The sequence below is a fragment of the Lissotriton vulgaris genome, chromosome 5 (genome assembly GCF_964263255.1).
Source record: "Lissotriton vulgaris chromosome 5, aLisVul1.2, whole genome shotgun sequence".
NCBI classification, from domain to species: Eukaryota; Metazoa; Chordata; class Amphibia; order Caudata; family Salamandridae; genus Lissotriton; species Lissotriton vulgaris.
The window spans coordinates 444,431,203-444,450,965 of NC_141693.1; the positions used below are offsets into that span (position 1 = coordinate 444,431,203).

The 19,763-nt window shown below is 44.0% G+C and overlaps 1 protein-coding gene across 5 annotated transcripts in view; it reads left to right on the plus strand.

Annotated features, from left to right (window-relative positions):
• CDC42 (cell division cycle 42) overlaps positions 1-19,763 on the plus strand; it is a 114,754-nt gene that overhangs the window by 69,290 nt on the left and 25,701 nt on the right. For all 5 annotated transcript variants that reach the window (XR_015295894.1, XM_086921880.1, XM_086921877.1 and 2 more), the window contains exons 2-3: positions 1,448-1,602; positions 7,607-7,679. Coding sequence is in view for 4 of the 5 variants with exons in the window: in XM_086921880.1 (XP_086778006.1) it covers positions 1,498-1,602; positions 7,607-7,679 (178 nt within the window). In the remaining variant the exon portion in view is untranslated. The remainder of the gene's footprint in view (positions 1-1,447; positions 1,603-7,606; positions 7,680-19,763) is intronic.

Sequence of the window (19,763 nt, forward strand, 5' to 3'; positions counted from 1 at the left end):
CTTTCCTACTTGCCTAATCTTTTAAAATAATATTTTTCTATAATAAATTCAATAAAAAACATAGAAAGAAAACAGTTCTCTTCCCGCGTAATCATGATAGTGACCTGTGAGTCCGAAAGAGCCTAATACCGGTCTTAAAAATAATTTATATGCAAACAGGTAGAAAAGATTGCATTGATCCACCTGTAATCAGTTGAAACGCATGCTAGTTAGGCTCCGGTCCATGTGGCCTTCGATCCAAGTATGTATCCAGAAGGCATGCAGCAATCAGTATTTTGGCCCCTGGTTACGCTTATCTAATTGCCATATCTGCAGTCTTTCACATGATTGACGACTACACCTTGGATAATGATCTTCTGACAGAATATTAAAATTGAGAAAAGTTCCTGAAGTGGTTAATTAACTTAGTAATATCCTAACTTACCATGTCCCCATCCTTCCATTTTATTTGACACGTACGTGACTGGTTAAGTTCTGCCACGATGTCTGGTAGATCATAGAGATTTGTTCTTGCTGTAAGATGATTAAGCTTCTTAATGAGCTATTTATTTACAACCCCACCTATAAAAATTTTAGTATCCATTTTTTTACTATCATTTCTGTCTCATGGTTAAATTAGGGGAACCTATAAAGAATTTAAGATCAGTAGTGCATTTATTTGCCTGTTATTGACGGAAATAATACTAGTCTTGCTAGTCCTCCCGCTCTATAGTGGCTCTGTTAAATCTATTCTGCGTACAACAGTACAACCTGTCATGGTCGGATATACTTGGCCACCGCGGCCCAACACTGGTTTTCCTCTTCTTGCTAGCACATAATCTTGGATTTCTCTTGCAAAGCACTTCGTTTTAAATAACGATCCTACCTTCTCAGTAAATTCCTGGAGGTCTTTTCTTCATAAGAAACAGGACATACTGCTTTTGGAAATACCTTTTGATGAAGTAAACATCAGACTAAAGAATTCTGCTGAGCTCCCAAACTTTTAAACTTTTTGATTGGATTATTAGGAAAGCCTCAAGCCAGTCTCTTAAAGGGCAATTTTTAGTCCTGTCAACTTACATATCCAACTCCCATTGACATTTCTGCTACCTCATTGGTAAGGTCTTCATTGCGTACATGTTTTTAAATGGGAGCAGCTTTTTGCTTTTTTTTAATTATTTTTTTACATCACTCCTAGGCGCCAATAAAATTAAAAGGTGGGCTGATGTTGTAGAAAGATTGGCGAAAGTAGGATTGTGTATGAAGAATGGAGAAATGAAACTTAGCAAAATTGAAAGATATATTAACCATCATGCTAATGAGCGTTCAGTTACTGGCGTTGTTTGAAAGTGCATTGCTGTCTTGCTATATGTCTTTCTCCTTTCCAGTGTACTTTGTCATAATCAAACATGGTTTTTATTTTGTGGATTCCTATGTAAAATCTCATGTTTCGAACTTTTTCTTGCAGGTTACCATCTGATAAATATTGCTGAAAGTGGATACTAGCAGATTAAAGCCATGCAGACTATTAAATGTGTAGTCGTCGGGGATGGAGCAGTTGGTAAAACATGCTTGTTAATTTCTTATACAACAAATAAATTTCCATCAGAGTATGTGCCTACGGTGAGTTTAATGTTTACTATCTCTTTCCACTTCAAATTTGTAAGACTATTTTAGCAGGCTAGATACTTTTCATGGTGTGACCACCCAAATGTAAGTCAACAGTAGTGTTTATTTAGTCATGTCTCCCATTGTACACCATTTATTTGATTATTTTCGAATTTAGCATAATAATGTAAAAAATTGTTTTTGTTTTTTGTATTTTCATTTTTACAATCTGTTGACTCCACACACACATTCTACTTTATGCTAATAACTAGCTGTAACTGTTTAATCACAAAATTAATACTGAATTTATTTGCAGAAAAGGGTGATGGTGGGGCCAATCAAAATCTCCTATGATACGTTTACGTGTAAAAAGCTGTAGTGCGCAACATGGGATGGTGCAGAACAGGTCACAGTAATTGCTACTAAAAGCCTTCATCTCATTTGTCAAATAAAATAAATTTCAAACAATCGATTTCCAAAGTCTGTCAAAAAGGACCACTGAGGGTGAAAGGAAGAGAATGCTCTAATTGTATTCGCATTATGTAGCCATAAATGTTCAGAAGGGAACTGAAGCATTTCTTCTGACCGGAGCCTAAAGACTAGTTCCTTACCGTATAGGCCTGGTAGCATAAATTGAGGCAAAATAAATCTCTCCAGTTTCTCTAACGAACTGGGAAAAATGCATTTATCTGAACCTAATCTTTGAACTTGCTAGAGTAGGCTAGAGAAGTAAGGACAACAAGAGGAATATAAAATGAGAGAGGTGTATAAGCTAAAACAAGGATTGTGAAAACTGACTGAATTGGAGTTTTTAAAAAAAACATTTAATATAAACTTTGAACACCCCGTCCTCCCTCTGTTTCAGGCTTGGCCGGCAATTACGAGATTTCAGGAATGAGAACTTGAAAGACACACTATTTTTTCTACCAGGTAGAATTGAGTCTTCGAGGACAGTGGCTTGAGAGTCTGAAAGGAAAAAGGAATGAAATTTTCAAAGGCAACAACACACAGCGTAGAACACAAAAATGTGGTGGGTAGCACTAAATATATCGTTGATAAAGCTTGGAATGTGCCAGTTGGTAAAGAGTTCTACCACGCAGTGTCTCTTTATCAGCACGTTCGAGAATTAAAGCAAAGATCACTCCAGTGGAGTGTCACAGTAATAAATATATAGCGGAAAAATTGCAGTATACAAGAGGAAGATTTCCAATAGCTAACACTTGCTGGTCTAAACTATCTTCCTGAAAAATGCTTGCAAAGATTGTTATCGGGGACTTCCTTCTGTAGTTCTTTCTTCTAAATAATTAGTGGTAGTCAGAGCAGAAACTTAAACACATCAGGATTAAGTGTAGTCAGCCTGGATTTTCCACCTATACAAGCTTACAGCAGTTGCGAAGTATGCAGCCTGATCTCAACTGTAGCAGAACTTGTACATAATGGCATTAATATCCAATTTCACAAATTGATCAAGAACAAGGATTAAGTTACTCTATGCCCATATGATGTGTGTGCATCAACCAAAGATTAAAAGTATAGTTTAACACTAAGTAAATATTCTTTGTACGGTCCAGTCTACCCCGTGTTTAGCCATCTTTTAATAAAACCAAGAGCGTGATGGAAATGACTGTAATTTTTGTAGTAAATGCTAACTTCAGAGAAGGAAATATGAGGAGTGACTTAAAAAGTAAGGCCACAGTGATTTAGAAATTTATGACCACTAACATTGTCTTACTAAGTGCCTGAGGCTGGAAAAATCATGTGAAACGCACCCCAGTCTGTCAATGATTATGGTTCACAAACAGTGGCATATATCAACGCACCTTGTTAAGCAATATAAAGCCAAGAGACTTCAGTCACAATATGGCAAAGACTGAACAATCTGGTACGACTGCTCTAAAATAACATGAGGAATTTGCAGGTGCCATACTATTGGGAACCGAATCTCCAAGAGCCCATGCCGCATCTAGTTGGAAAAAGAGAAGTTTATTTGACTTTTGGTGTGCACCTGTGCATGGAGTAGGATTGAGCAGAGCCATTTCTAAGTGACATTTAAGACCAGTTTAGAACTTGCAATCTGTAACCAACCACACACAGCCTGAAATAACGTTGTTGGTAGGGCAAATTGAACATGCACAACTCTTAATTCCTCCATTTCTGGATAATTAAGCCCTGTGGACTCTCAGTACACAAGAGTATTCCACCATTATCAATGTTTTTTTTTAATGCAAGTAATATGATTATTGCAACGAGGACAAATGGCTTTTTGCTGCTTTTTCAACACTTTGGGCAATTCAAACCTTGTTTGCTCTTATGTGTACTGAATATTTTGCTGTTGGAAAAATTGCAGAAGCTTAAAACCATTGAGTAGATTAAAGCATCGTAAGAAATCAAAAGCTTGTTTCCTGGGAATACCTTCAATTGGTCATAAAGGACCTTTGTATAAGGCACCAAGATTGCAAGGTGGACTTAATAGGGTCTGTCAAATGTCCCCTAAAGAATATCCACATAACCTGAACAATTGGGGACGCACATGTTCGTTCATTGACCATGTAAAACGTATTTGTTTTTTATTTAACTGTGGGAGGGCGAGTCTTAAAACACCTCACATACACTTAAAGAAGAGGTAACAAGAGTGAGAATTATGTAATATATAACAACAGTCATCTGTTTTCCAAACTGATTATGCTGTATTAGTGAACTGTGGCTTGAATGGAATTGGCGTGTTACTATTTTAAATACTCAAGAATATTTAAGGAAGAACTAGGGTCACCCGATTATTGACTTGTTCTTTTATTTGGAGATTAACTGATGGGATGTACTTTACGTGAAGCAATGAATGATAATATCAGCACCAAGAAAGGTCTACTATGAGATTTGGTTTGGATTCCACCTGGGCACAGTCCCAAAAGGTTCATTTATCAGCCTGTATATCATCTGGCTGAAGTCCATGAAGACTGGAGCTCTATCAATTAAGTTAGGTTCTGATTTGCCCCCCTTTGGCCGTCAGGTTATGGGTTCTCCACATATATTTGTTGTGTTCTTTTTTTCTTTTTGCCTGGCTGGGGAATGTTTGGGCAGAACCCAGTAGCAGCTGGTAAGGACTTCCTGGTAGGCACCAGAATGTCCAGGTTCTTTGTGGAAAGGCCAAAATGTGCAGGGGTCTCCTTAAATAGTACTGGTTTCTTTTCTAGAGAAGGTATGTGGTTTGGTTAAAACTTTTTTTTAGTAGCAATTGAAAGATAGAATTTCTATCCATCCATTTCACCAATTAATTGCCCCACTTCAGCAGAGTTGAGGGATGTAGAACGTGTAGTTTACTCACAGGAACTATTGTGACTTTCCCTAGTGACACATAACTTTTGCTCTCCTCCTAGTAATGTAATCAAATATTCCCTCTGTGATTGTTGCACCCCTGTTGGCCATCAATCTGGTTACCAATGGACTGTTTACCACGCATGGCACCTTTTGTGCAACAGTTGACTAGTCCTCAAACAAGAGGAGTTGCTGAGATTTGCATGCAAACTAGTAGAAATGGTAGGTAATAGGAATTAGCTGGAAAATGGAACTATGCAACATGTTCTTCCTGACAAGAAGTAAAACATTTAGGTCTAGGAAAAAACATTAAATGGTCAAAAGGTTATTGGTGGCGGGGGCTCCTGTATAATTTTGCTGAAAGTGAAGAGCAGGATCCAGTGCACACCACTGGTGTTTGGAGGGGGGAGGGGCGGGGGGGGGTCAGATGCAGATGGAGCGTTGGCAGTGCACAGACATTTATTTTATTTGGGGGGGGGGGGGGCATGCGTATTACAAGCCTGTGTGGTATCAGCCTAATAAGCTCATATGTTTGTGTTCAATGTTTTTATTATTCTTAAATTATCAATCATACCAACACCTTCATCAAAATGCCAATGAGGTAAAGTAAATCAATATACGTACCCCCCGCCCCCCTCCCCCCCCCCCCCCCCCCCCCCCCCCCCCCCCCCTTCAACGCCATTGAGTATACACTGTGATACTGACATCCTAGAGCTAAATATTTGAAGTCCTTGCTGCATTCCCTTCATGCTGAGTTGGCCACTCATCCACTGTCGGCAAATTGGTAACAAACGGTTGGTTTTATAATTTTAAGGGTTATCAGAAATGTGGAACCTGAAAGTTCATGGAACTCTGTCTGTGGGAAATCATGAAACAAGTGGCACTGTTGGTCAAAAGTGGTCTGTCTGGTTACTGTCTGGGAACGTAGTAATTTTTTCATTCGAAAGATGTCAAATATCCTAAATATCTAATTTCTTGAGGACTGTTGTATAGAAGGGGATGATAATATAAATGATAGTTTGTGGGGTGAAAGGGTTATCTGAACCCTTAAGTAAGTGGCTGCATTATTGGTCTAGTAGAATCCTGAAGTTCTCCAAAAGAGGCATTGATGGTTGCGTGTGGGCCACCCTGAATTTCACATTCGGAAAAAATATAGATGTGAGCTCTCAGTAAGCTATCACATTGTTCATATAGTACTGCACACTTCCAAGCAGTGCATGAACAGTTGGCTAGTATCCAGCATTACTTCTTGCCATCAAATGGGAAACAAATCCCATCTAACCAGAGGAATTAGATTTTATATCTCCGAAATATCCTGATTGGTGAGATGTGCAGAGCACCTTCTTAAGTGCCAGTTATTTCTTTTGTAAAATACTTCTCTACCCACTAAAATAGGTGCATAAGGTGGGCTATCTCCAACACGCTTTGTCATAATTTTGTTACTTGTTCCTAGTTATTCATTGCTGCAGTCTTTATTTAAATTGATTAACTAACTGCTTACAAAAATCCTGTAAACAATTGGGGCCCTTTGTCCAACTAAAGTGAAAAAATGAACTGTCTACATGCTGTTGGTTGCACTACTCTTTGGAACACATACATCTCATAGCATCCAGGGTTTTGGAATCCTATTTCTTTTATCAAAGTTAGCTGGCAATTTGGCATGTTTTTCCCTTTTCTTTTTAAAATGGATTATACCATCCAAATATTATGGTATATTTAGTATTTATCATTATTTTTATGCAGTGCAGCCGAGGCATACTGTTGAAGTTAATAAAAAATTGGCCAGGTGAAAAGGGTCTTGGGCTTTAGTGTTGGCTGTGCTATCTGTTGGAGAATTGGACACACTCTATCTAGTATGTCCATAGCCTATAAATACACAGGTTAGGAGTATAGCACCGACCTTCTAATCAGAGGATGTAGTTAAAGGTAGATTAGTCCTTGTACAATGCATTAAATCCTTAAAAATAAATTGAATCAAAACTCTTTTCTGGACCTTGGACAATTTAGAATCAGACCAAGATGAAATATCATTACTCTATATATAGTCAACGTCCCATGATAAATGCAGTACTAGAATCTGTCAAGTAGCATGCAACTTTGTTACGATCTGCGTGTAACCACAGTGTTCTTGCAGCTAAGCCTCTACAGACACGAGCATTTGTCCTATCTTGAAATGTTCTTAGCCAAGCATTCCACACAGTGTTAGGTACAGGTTCCGATAGCGGCGTTGCAGCATATAAAAACCAGGTCCTCTACATGCATCCTTTTAAATTATTCATATTGTTTTTGGTGGGTATTTTAAAGTTTTTCTAAGCAGTATCCTTAGTGTGGCTGCATCATGTGCAGCGCCACCTTTACTGAATGTGCACCAAAACCTTTTTTTTATTAAATCTCAAGTATCTTATTTGAATATGGAATTGGATGTCGCTGCCTCTACTAGAAAATATGTAAATGTAGTAATCGTATTTCCTTTGTGTTCTGGTGAACATCATAGTACTTAATGACTTAAATTAAAGAAATAGTACGATGCCAATAAATAATCCATGTCATGACAGGATAATTCTACTTCTAGATATTTGTTGAAGGTAAGGGACTTTATATTTTATGAACTTGAACTATTGAATTGTTTTGCAGAACTTTGAATGGCTAATTTGAATGCATTGTATGCTTATCAACATTACGTAATTTATCGCGTTCTGTATTTCAGGTATTTGACAACTATGCTGTAACAGTTATGATTGGTGGTGAGCCATACACCCTAGGCTTGTTTGATACTGCAGGTGAGGAAAATATTGTTTAATTTTATTCATAATGGTACGGAACATAATATTTCAATTTTGAAACCTAATTTGTAGCTCTTGAAGTCTGTGTTTGCTGTACCCCTCAATGTTATATAAATAATAGAATGCATAGAACAAAGGTTAATATCCTATAAACCCTAGATAAGGGATTCTGAAAAACAGAAATGGAGGCTGTTCTGGTGTTTATTTTAGTAATATAATTCAAAAGTATGAAGCTTTCCACACTTTGATTTCATGACAAGTTCACTAAATGATGCCTGAATAGTTTTACGCTGCTCGTTTTAAATCTGGTTTATTTTTCTTACTGGAATGTATAAATTAGACTTGGAGCCATTTTGACTAGGATGTGTACTCGTGTAATATTAACTTGTTCATTATTGGGCTTTTCCCTTGATGTGTGGCTTGTGTTTGAGATTTGCAACATTGCCTCTTTTGGTCAAACTTTCAGTAGAAGCTTTGAATACACCATACATAATAGTGGCAGAAGAAGTTGAAACACAAAATACAGTTACTCCAGTAAAACTCTGGTAAAAATCAAATGGCAAATTAGAAGTCTGGCCATTTCTAGACCTGAATACAAAAGTTCAGAACGGCATTGCTGCACCACATTGATCTTCAAGAGTGTTCTAAATGGGTTCAAAAGACTTGCAAGGGATTCATTTTAATATCAGAGTTATTATTAGGGTTCTATAATCCAGTACCAGCACTATAATATATTATCTTGTATTTTGGCCTGAAATCCTCTTCCTGCACTTTTTCAACATATGTAGTGGATTATTTCAAGAGACTGAACATTTTACTCTTTAAAGTTAGCTCACTTTTGGGAACTATTACCCCCAACAGAGGCTGAGGGCTGGTCGAAGCATTTTGAATTTCCACGCCCTTCTAGATAACAAAAAGCCACCGTGCGCTAGATCACAGCATATAATCCTGATGGGATTGATTTTCCTTCGATACACAAGTTAGTAGAGCCAGGATTTCTGCAGTTATTGACTGTCCTCTTCCCCAGTCTCTGTCAGTAGTCCCAGAACCGTGTGAGTAACGTAATTAAAAAATTGAGAAGATTTCCATCATTATATTATTTCTTATTCATGAGCACTAAATGAAGCTTGGAAGCAATTACCCAGCTCAGTCTGAAGTAGTTTTCTTCTTCACACTGTGTATGTGTATGAACAAAAATGTGTGTGTGTGTGTGTGTGTATATATATATAACATTTATTTTTCTCTTCCAGGGGATCCTCATCAATAGTCATAAGCATTAGAATATTCCTGCCCATGCGCGGGACCCCGGAATCACTATATTATGTGCCCCACACATATATATATATATATATATATATATATATATATATATATATATAGCAATTGCAGCCTAATAAAGAATTTACACCATACATGAACAACGTGCATTAGAAACATGAGAAACAACAACAAAGTTTGTTTAGAAACAAACTGTTTTAATGCTTGGAAAGCAGTAGAAATTCTCATAAAACACTGAAAGCATATAAAGCTCCCAGGTTGCATTGCAAATACACAGTCTAAAAAGACTGAAAAGCTAACCTGTAGCTGTATAGCAATAAACTGACACCGTGCCTTTAAGGCACTCATGACCCCCAGCTTCCCATCATCCCTCAGGGGTGACAGCTAGGTCAGTTCTTTCCGGCTCCTTCAGGAAGGTCCACTCATTTCTGATTTCTGTCAGAAATTCACTTCATTCACACAACTTTTTTGACTTACTTCGACGGTTTACATCTTGTCAAGTAAGAATCTGTCTTTTATTGACAGTTTTTTGGGCATTTTCTCCTTAAAATGCTTTCTCTTTTTGATACCTGCCCTTCTTGTGGTAAAAAGAAGGCCAAGACAGACAACCATAAAGTCTGTATACTTTGTCTGCCTGAAGAACATGATCCAAGGACCTGTCCTCACTGCAAAACCCTGTCAGGAAGAACTCTGAAGGACAGGGAGAGAATTTGCATCTATGTCCTGGCTCACAGAAGGGCTCCAAGAGGTCTAGAACGCCTTCTAAGGACAAGACTTCACATTCTTCAGCTTCAGCGTCGGGCTCGGCGCTGAGGAAAGATCTACCGGTGGGTCATTTATCTAAAAAAAGACCTTTGACAGCGGGCTCGCCGTCGAGGAGGAGATTCAGGTACGTCGTTGACGTCGAGAATTCAAGACCCTCCGCCGTCGTCCACTCTGTGACGATCGGCGTCTAGGACTGCAACCCCTCCGCCTACGTCAACCCTGCAACGTTCGGCGTCGAGGAGCATCACACCGCCGCCGTCGTCAACCAGGCGACGATCGGCGTCAAGGAGCAGACCGCCGCCGTCGTCGACACGACGTTCGGCGTCGAACAGGCTCACCTGTCGTCGCAGGTACAGCGATCGACGCCAAGAGCCCAGAGTCCTACGCCGTTGATAACTAGGCTCCGATTGGCGTCGAGGATGAGATCTCCGTTGTCTCGTCGGCGTCGAGGGTGCCAAATACCCCTCCACCGTCGTCGCGTAGACCCTCTACATCGAGATTGGCTCCTCCGCCGTCGTCCCAGCGACGCTCTGCGTCGATAGAGGGGCATGTTCCGTCATCGGCTACACATCGCCGTTCGACGTAGAGACATCGCCGGTCTTCACCTGCCTCTCGCCGGCATCGCTCTGTCGAGGCATTCGTCGTCGAAAGAGCACTCGACGTAGAGGTGACCAGGATCGAGGAAGCATGCTGGATCGACGCCGAGAGACTGCCGACCGACGTCGAGACCTGCTTCAGAGAGATCCAGAGAAGGATCAGTGATTCTGAGTCAGCGTCCTGCCACTCCTCCTCTCATTCGTCCAGGCGAGCTTCCTCAAGGTCAGCCTCTCCAGAGGCCAGTAACCCTCCACGCAAGTCACCTTTGCGACGGACGGAGCCTTCTCCTACTGAGGTGCGGTTGTCCCAGAGCTGGAATCTGCCATTACATCACTGGCGAGATTCAGGGACTACGAGGCGGATGCAGGAGTACGCCAGTCCTATGCACAGGTCTCCTCTTCAAAGACTGGTTGAAGAAGCGGACAGACGCAGCCATCCCAGGCACAGGGTCCAAGCTGAGAGATCACCTGTGAGGAGGCCTACTAGATTGCGTTTCCCCAGAAGGGAGCATCGCTCGAGTACAAGAGATAGGAGACGGTGCTCAACGCAGGAGTAGAAGATCACCGTCTACTTCTTCTTCCTACTCTACCTACTCTTCAAAGAGGGATAATTCCCCCAGGCTTTCGGATAGCCCTATCTCTAGGGTCTCACCGATTGATGACATCAACACGATACCATGATGTCCTGCAGAGGGGAGCTCAAAAACTCAACATTGCAATGTCTGTTCCCCAGGTCACCATGACGGTGATTTTTGAGACACTTTACCAGAAGTCTGGGTCTCGTCCCTTGCTTCCATTGGTTCCAGGGATTGTGGAACCGGTCATGGACATATTCTTGTCTCCAGCGACCATTAAGGCGGTGCCGGCTCGCATCCAGAAGAAATGCAAGCCAGCTACCTCTGACCCGGTTTTGTTAGGACTGATCCTCCTGCAGACTCTGATCGTAGCAGCAGCACGCAAGACACATGCAGTCACTGCTACCTCTTCAGTTCCTCCAGACAAGGACAGCAGATCCCAGGACTCGTGGGGTTGCAAGGTCTGCAACTCTGCCGCTTCTACACTGAAGGTCTCCAGTGCGGCTGCGCTTATAGGCAGAGATGATAGAGCCTTGTGGGATTCCATGGAGCGCTTCAAATCCAAACTGCCAAAAGATCAGAAAGACTTTGAAGAGACACAGACAGAAGGATGTCTGGTGGCTAACCAAATGATTAGCACGGCATCGGACGGACAAAGTACTTTCGGCGCATTCGTATGTGCATGGAATATGCGCCAGAAGGTCGTCTTGAGATGAGTAGAATGAAAACCGAGCTGGACACTCTCAAAGCGGTCGGCTTGGAGAAGAAAAAAAGAGTTCAAACGCCGATACAAGACCAACCAGCGCAAGGAGTCTAAACAGAGGGTTCAACCCCCTCAGTGGTCCCTGAACAAGAATCAGGGCAAGTCCAAGTTGCGAGGAGGAAAGCTAACGGAGGTAGAGGTGGTCACCAGCAGCAGTCCTCTACCACGACGAGAGGAGGAAAGTCATGAACAGTGGCTTCCTCCGCCTCCGTTGCTCACTCCAGTGGGAGGAAGTGCTTCTCAACATCTAGCAGAGTGGGCCAGCATCACAGGAGATCGCTGGGTGCTGAATATACTACGCAATGGATATGCGCTACGTTTACGTGCGCTTCCGAAGGACATTCAACCAAAAGTCTCGTCCTCATCAGTTAAAGCTGCTTTGAAAAGAGGTGAGAGCTCTTCTCCAAAAACAGGCTATAGAGGAGGTTCCGCCCTCTCAAAGAGTAAGAGGAGTTTACTCCAGATATTTTCTTGTCCCCAAAAAAGATCAGGAGGGCAAGTTTCGACCAATCCTGGACCTTCGACTTCTGAACAAAGTCATAATTAAGGAGAAGTTTCGCATGTTGGCCCTTCACCAGATATGTCCACATCTGCAAGTAGGCGATTGGATGTGTTCGGAGGATCTCCAAGATGCGTTCTTCCGGTGCCGTTTTGCGATGGAAATGTGGAAGTACCTGCTGTTTGTGGTCGGCCACAAACATCATCAGTACAAGGTCCTGCCCTTTGGTCTGAAGTCGGCTCTGCGAGTCTTCACCAAATGCATGGCAGTGGTGGCAGCTTTTCTTCACAGAAAAGGTCTCTTCGTCTATCCATACTTGGACGACTGGCTGCTGAAAGGTCCATCCCCACTGCAAGTGAGGCACGACTTCCAGTTTTGTCTGCAACAGCTGCATGACCTCGGGCTGCAGGTCAACCTGAAAAAGTCAGTGGAACAGCCCACCCAGTCCATCCACTACCTCTGCTCCGTTCTGGACACAAGCATGGAAAGGGCGTATTCTTCGGAGGAGAGACTGTCTTCCATGAGACAGAGGTGCAGGCTTCTGCTCCAGCTGGAGAATCTGACAGTCCGGCAGGTGGCATCCCTGCTAGGATTGATGGCATCCTGCATCTTTCTCATTCCCACCAGGCTGAGGATGTGTCCTGTGCAACAGACTCTGGAGGATCAGTCGACAGGTCGCTGGGAGGCTCAGATCTCTCTCTCTCCCAGGCGGCGAGATCCTCCCTCTCATGGTGGACTCAGCAGTGGAATCTGATGGTGGGAGTCCCTTTTCACCAGCCACTACCAGTGCAATCAGTGGTGAAAGACGCGTCTCTGCAAGGCTTGGGGGCACACATAGGGTGCCTTCAGATTCAGGGACGGTGGTCGGCAAAAGAACAGACCTACCACATCAACATGCTGGAGCTACGAGCAGTCCATCTGGCTCTGAAAGCTTTCCTGCCTGCAATAGAGTCCGATTCAGTCCTGGTCCAGACAGACAACACGACGACTATGTTTTACCTGAACAAGCAAGGTGGAACTCGGTCGCATCCTCTCTCCCTGGAGTCACAAGCGATCTGGCACTGGCTGCTCGCCCGGAACTTCTCGGTGGTGGCGGTGCATCTTCCAGGAGAGCTAAATGTCAAGGCAGACTCACTCAGCAGGCACTTCGAAGATCAGCCAGACTGGGTGCTACACGACAAGGTGGGGGTGGACCTTTTCCATCGTTGGGGTCGTCCGGAAATAAATCTATTCGCGGACGACAAAAACACAAAATGCCACGCCTCCGCGTCCAGATTCCACCGTCCAGGGACGAGGGGGAATGCTCTTTTGATGGACTGGTCAGGGACATTTGCCTACGCCTTTCCTCCTCTGCCTCTGATCCCGAAGGTGGTGCCCAAGCTACTCAGATCCAGCATGACCATGATTCTGGTAGCTCCAGACTGGCCACGACAGTGGTGGTACCCGGACCTTCTTCATCTGTCGGTACTTCAACACAGGAGACTACCTTGCAGGCCGGACCTGCTGACCAAGATGGGAGGGAGGATTCATCATCCCAACCTTCCCTCGCTGAACTTGACAGCATGGCTCCTGAGGTCCTGCAATACGGACATTTAAATATGCCTCCTGATTGTATGCATATTTTAAAAGAAGCAAAAAGACCCTCCACGAGAACGTCATACACTTTTTAAGTGGAAGAGGTTTTTTCTTTGGTGTAAAGCACATCACTTTGATTCTTTGAAGGGGCAGGAGGATGTCATCCTCCCTTACCTTCTGTATCTAGCAAGATCTGGTCTTAAGTATGCTTCTATCAGGGTGCATATGTCTGCCATTACGGCGTACAGGAAGTCGCCTAGTCAGCCCTCTTTTTTCCAGATGCAGGGGGTCAAGGACTTCTTACAGGGGTTAAAGAAAGTGTATTCCCCTGTTCGATACCCTTCTCCTCCGTGGGAGTTAAACCTGTTTATATCAAAGTTGATGGGCCCTCCTTTTGAGCCTATCCACAGAGCTTCCTTACAGCATTTGTCTTGGAAGGCCACTTTTGTAGTAGCAATTACCTCAGCGCGCAGAGTAAGCGAGATCCAGGCATTGTGTACCAATGAGCCTTACACTGTTTTCCACCATAACAGTAGTCTTAAGGGCGCATCCTTCTTTTCCCTAAGGTGGTGTCTGATTTTCACATCATTCAGTCCATTTCCCTGCCATCTTTCTTCCCTGATCCAGGGACCCCCAGCTGAGCGGTCGCTTCATTCCTTAGACCTTAAGAGGGGGCTTAAGTTCTACTTACAAGTACCAAGGAAATAAGGAAGACAGATCAACTGTTTGTTAATTATGGCGCCATGAGAACAGGCTTCCCAGCCACTAAGAGATCCATTTCGAGATTAATTGTTTCATGCATTACCTTAGCTTACCAGCTGGCGAAAAGGCCCTTACCTTTACCTCCCAAGGCACATTCCACCAGGGGGAAAGCGGCCACTGTTGCTTTCTTGCATGACGTTCCTATGTCAGAAATTTGCAATGCCGCAACCTGGAAATCAGTTCATACTTTTACGAGGCACTACAGCCTGGAATCTGATTCCAGGGCTGATGCTAAAGTAGGCCAGGTCTCCTTGAGAAATCTGTTTTTTAGATCGAGGACTCAGTCGCACTGCATAAGCAGTGGGCAGAGCTCCGAAGATTTAATGTTTCTTATTGGGGGCTTGGAACCCGCCCCTCTTCTCCATTGGCTGGCTTCCTAAACGGAGGCCAGCCATTGGAGGAGAGTGGCGTCACTCTGTTCAAGCCCTGTTTTTTTTCGGATTCGAGGGTGTTTTTTTAAGCTTCTTTCTATTTACTTTCTCTCACCTTCCCATTGGCTGGAATTTTACCTTCCAGCTAATGGGAAGAGGAGAGAACGAAAACACGCCCCTCAATCCGAAAAATTACTGTGCTTTCTCAGAGGCATTTCTGCTTTGCCTCGGAGAACGATGGTGGTGCTTCAGCCCATTCCCGTGCCCGCCCCCATTTCAGCCGACGCCGTCATCAGAGGCTTGTAATCTGCTGTGAATCTCTGCTCTCCCCGGATGGCTGACGACCCCGTGCCTGATGAAAAAAACACTTGCATCGCTGATGTTTGGTAAGGAGCCCAGCTGCAGCCCCTTCCCGTGCCCGCCCCCGTTTCAGCCGACCCAGTCATCAGAGGCTTGTAATCTGCTGTGAATCTCTGCCCTCCCCCAATGGCTGCCGCCTCCGTGCCTGGAATCACTGGCCCCTTTTCCCCGGTGCACTCTCACGACTTACCAATCAACGTGGGTCATGCTTAAAATATCTAAACCCTAACCTGAAAACAATTCGATGATGTTTGGTAAAGAGCTTAGCTTCAGCTTCTCCCGTGCCCCCTCCCCCCCCCCCCCGTTTCAGCCGACAGCTCCTTCACGTGCCCGCCCCTGTTTCAGCCGACCCAGTCATGAGAGGCTTGTAATCTTCTGTGAATCTCTGCCCTCCCCCAATGGCTGCTGCCTCCGAGCCTGGAATCCCCAGTGCACTCTCGCGCTCTGGCAATTTACATGTACGTTTATTATTTTAATTAGATTGTGACAAAAACGCACTCATGCGTGTCTGTAGTAAGACTTACCAATCTACGTGGGTCATGCTTAAAATATCTAAACCCTAACCTGAAAACAATCCCCTCTAAGGCAATTCGTCTTGCAAAACCTGCAATGGAAACTCCGTTTATTCCATTTCTGAAGTTAATACCAAAGTATTACTGGCCACAAAGCAAGTGAATAACGTTAGTTATGGAATGTATTCTAAGGAATCTGATTGGCTGTCCCACTCGCAACCTACCAGTGAATGTGCTCTTCTGTACCGTTTTGGTTTTCTCCTTGCATGCCGTTGGTATGCGGTCCTGCCACTCTGTTTGTCACTAAAAGTTACCACTGTAGTTTGAACCCGCCACACTAGGGCTGTGCTGCGCCTTGCAGCGCTTTCAGGGAGGAAGTTAACCTTCCCAATCTCACTGCAGCTCCTAACACCGAGCCTGTCACAAGCATCAAGGGATCACCTTCCAGGATTTGATACAATTGCAGAAATCAACCTAGTCCTACTGGCGACTAGAAAACGCATGCCATTCTCAGTGACGTAACAGATCTTGAGGGACTGTCCCCTTGCAATTGGTGTTATCCCATTCAATAAATGATGATTACAAGGATCGACACATGTATTAGATGTGGTGATAAATATCACACCCATACCGGGGCACTAACAATCAATGCCTTGGACTTTTCCCCATTGTTTATTTCTACCCCATCCAATGCAGCATTTTAATTCAAATGATTGTTGTTGATCATTCTAACCTGGTATTTACTCTTTAAATATTATGATTGTTAAATTATATATTTGTTTACCTGTCTTGAAATCTCACAAAATGCAACAAAAAAGACTTGTGGACTTATACTTGTGTGTGTTGGGCTCTGTGTGTGTTGGGCTCTGTGTGTGTTGGGCTCTGTGTGTGTTGGGCTCTGTGTGTGTTGGGCTCTGTGTGTGTTGGGCTCTGTGTGTGTTGGGCTCTGTGTGTGTTGGGCTCTGTGTGTGTTGGGCTCTGTGTGTGCTGCGCTCTGTGTGTGCTGGGCTCTGTGTGTGCTGGGCTCTGTGTGTGCTGGGCTCTGTGTGTGCTGGGCTCTGTGTGTGCTGGGCTCTGTGTGTGCTGGGCTCTGTGTGTGCTGGGCTCTGTGTGTGCTGGGCTCTGTGTGTGCTGGGCTCTGTGTGTGCTGGGCTCTGTGTGTGCTGGGCTCTGTGTGTGCTGGGCTCTGTGTGTGCTGGGCTCTGTGTGTGGCTGGCTCTGTGTGTGGCTGGCTCTGTGTGTGTGTGTGGCTCTGTGTTTGTGTGTGTGTGTGTGGCTCTGTGTTTGTGTGTGTGTGTGTGGCTCTGTGTTTGTGTGTGTGTGTGTGTGTGTGGCTCTGTGTTTGTGTGTGTGTGTGTGTGTGGCTCTGTGTTTGTGTGTGTGTGTGTGGCTCTGTGTTTGTGTGTGTGTGTGTGTGTGGCTCTGTGTTTGTGTGTGTGTGTGTGTGGCTCTGTGTTTGTGTGTGTGTGTGTGTGTGGCTCTGTGTTTGTGTGTGTGTGTGTGGCTCTGGGTTTGTGTGTGTGTGTGTGTGGCTCTGTGTTTGTGTGTGGGTGGCTCTGTCTGTCTGTCTGTGGGTGGCTCTGTCTGGCTCTGTCTGTCTGTGTCTGTGGGTGGCTCTGTCTGGCTCTGTCTGTCTGTGTCTGGCTCTGTCTGTCTGTGTCTGGCTCTGTCTGTCTGTGTCTGGCTCTGTCTGTCTGTGTCTGGCTCTGTCTGTCTGTGTCTGGCTCTGTCTGTCTGTGTCTGGCTCTGTCTGTCTGTGTCTGGCTCTGTCTGTCTGTGTCTGGCTCTGTCTGTCTGTGTCTGGCTCTGTCTGTCTGTGTCTGGCTCTGTCTGTCTGTGTCTGGCTCTGTCTGTCTGTGTCTGGCTCTGTCTGTCTGTGTCTGGCTCTGTCTGTCTGTGTCTGGCTCTGTCTGTCTGTGTGGCTCTGTCTGGTTCTGTCTGTCTGTCTGTCTGTCTGTCTGTCTGTCTGTGTGGCTCTGTCTGGTTCTGTCTGTCTGTCTGTCTGTGTGGCTCTGTCTGGTTCTGTCTGGTTCTGTCTGGTTCTGTCTGTCTGTCTGTCTGTCTGTGTGGCTCTGTCTGGTTCTGCCTGTCTGTGTGGTTCTGTCTGTCTGTGTGGCTCTGTCTGGTTCTGTCTGGTTCTGTCTGTCTGTCTGTCTGTCTGTCTGTGTGGCTCTGTCTGGTTCTGTCTGGTTCTGTCTGTCTGTCTGTCTGTCTGTCTGTGTGGCTCTGTCTGGTTCTGTCTGTCTGTCTGGTTCTGTCTGTCTGTCTGTCTGTCTGTCTGTCTGTCTGTCTGTGTGGCTCTGTCTGGTTCTGTCTGTCTGTCTGTCTGTCTGTCTGTCTGTGTGGCTCTGTCTGGTTCTGTCTGTCTGTCTGTCTGTGTGGCTCTGTCTGGTTCTGTCTGGTTCTGTCTGTCTGTCTGTGTGGCTCTGTCTGGTTCTGTCTGTCTGTCTGTCTGTGTGGCTCTGTCTGGTTCTGTCTGTCTGTCTGTCTGTCTGTGTGGCTCTGTCTGGTTCTGTCTGTCTGTCTTTCTGTCTGTCTGTCTGTGTGGCTCTGTCTGGTTCTGTCTGTCTGTGTGGCTCTGTCTGGCTATGTCTCTGTCTGTCTGTCTGTCTGAGTTTTGTACTGCCATACAGACCAGTCATGTACTATTAATTTATTAGGGGTTGCTTATTTTTCTCGATGTGTGACTTTTATTTGAACTCTGCACATTCTCCCACCCTCCACCTCAGTCAAATTAACCATTTGGACTTACTGTACCACAAATAATTCAAAATCTCTTGTTGATTCTGATCATCAGTTTTGCTTAAATGATCATTTGCTTAACCTGTCTTATCTATCCCTCCCTTTAGGTCTTTGTGATAAGAGCATGTCCATATTGCCCCCATAACAAGGTTCTACTTGACGCAATAAAATAATTGATATAGAATTTGCAGACCAGGATGGAAGTTCTGAGGATAGGCTCCAGATAGCCTAATAAAGGAGTATGCCCATCTTGATCCGGTCCGCAAACCAGCAATAGGTCTTACAGGAGTATCACTGTGCTCCATGTACCTGCCTGCCATTCATTCTGAAACAGCTACAGGGGTCTTTGATAGAAATGGCAACACAGACCTCACTATTCAACTTAAAAGGGATCCTTTTTGACAGGCTATATTTAAGTGCCCTTTAAAACTTAGGTATTTGATTTTAAGAACCTCCACATCTTTTAACTCTAGGCTGAACCGAACATCAAAAGGCTATAGATTAAGGATCCCATAAAAGGTGCTGCAGACCTAGAAAATTCTTTGGCTTCCCCCCTGTAACCTATTTAAAAAGAACAGCCAGTCCCACATTAGCCAACTGAGCCATAATCACATCATCCTTGGCCTAGATGAATAGGGGGAAACAGAGGGCACTACAAAGGTTTCATAGTATAGTCAAGTGCAACCGTAACCTTTTCAGAAATTGAGTCCACACTGGTTATATAGGAAAAGACTATGCCTTCTCAAAAACTCACTGGAACATGTACTCTTCTACATTTCCAGGATCAATCTCATTGACCGTTTCCCTAACTAATTATTAACATTCAATAATGCCATGAATAAAGCTACCACAAAACACAGTATTCTGATAATGGCTCTCGACGTGCAGTCATTTACCATTTTCAAACCTCTTCTGCATCGCATGTCTTTTTAACCTCTTACTCCATTGGTCCAAGGTTGCAGATTTCATTTCAAGTCCATTTGCTCTGAGAAGTTTAATCTGATCCCAAGCATGGTTATTGTTTACAAACCACTAGACCATGTCATCCTCCACTGTCTCTCAAGTCATAAAGAAATCAGTGGTCACTGCTGTTCTAATGCTTTGAATCACTGGTGGGCAAGTAGTTTGAAATATTCATGCACAGACCGAAAAGTCAATTTCATAAAAGTGAACAATTGCTAGTTTTCGTATAGGATCATGTCCTCATCTTCAGGATGAGACACCCAACAGAAAGTTCTGGTTGTGAATTTATTCTGCTCTCCAATCTGCTTGAACCAACTTGT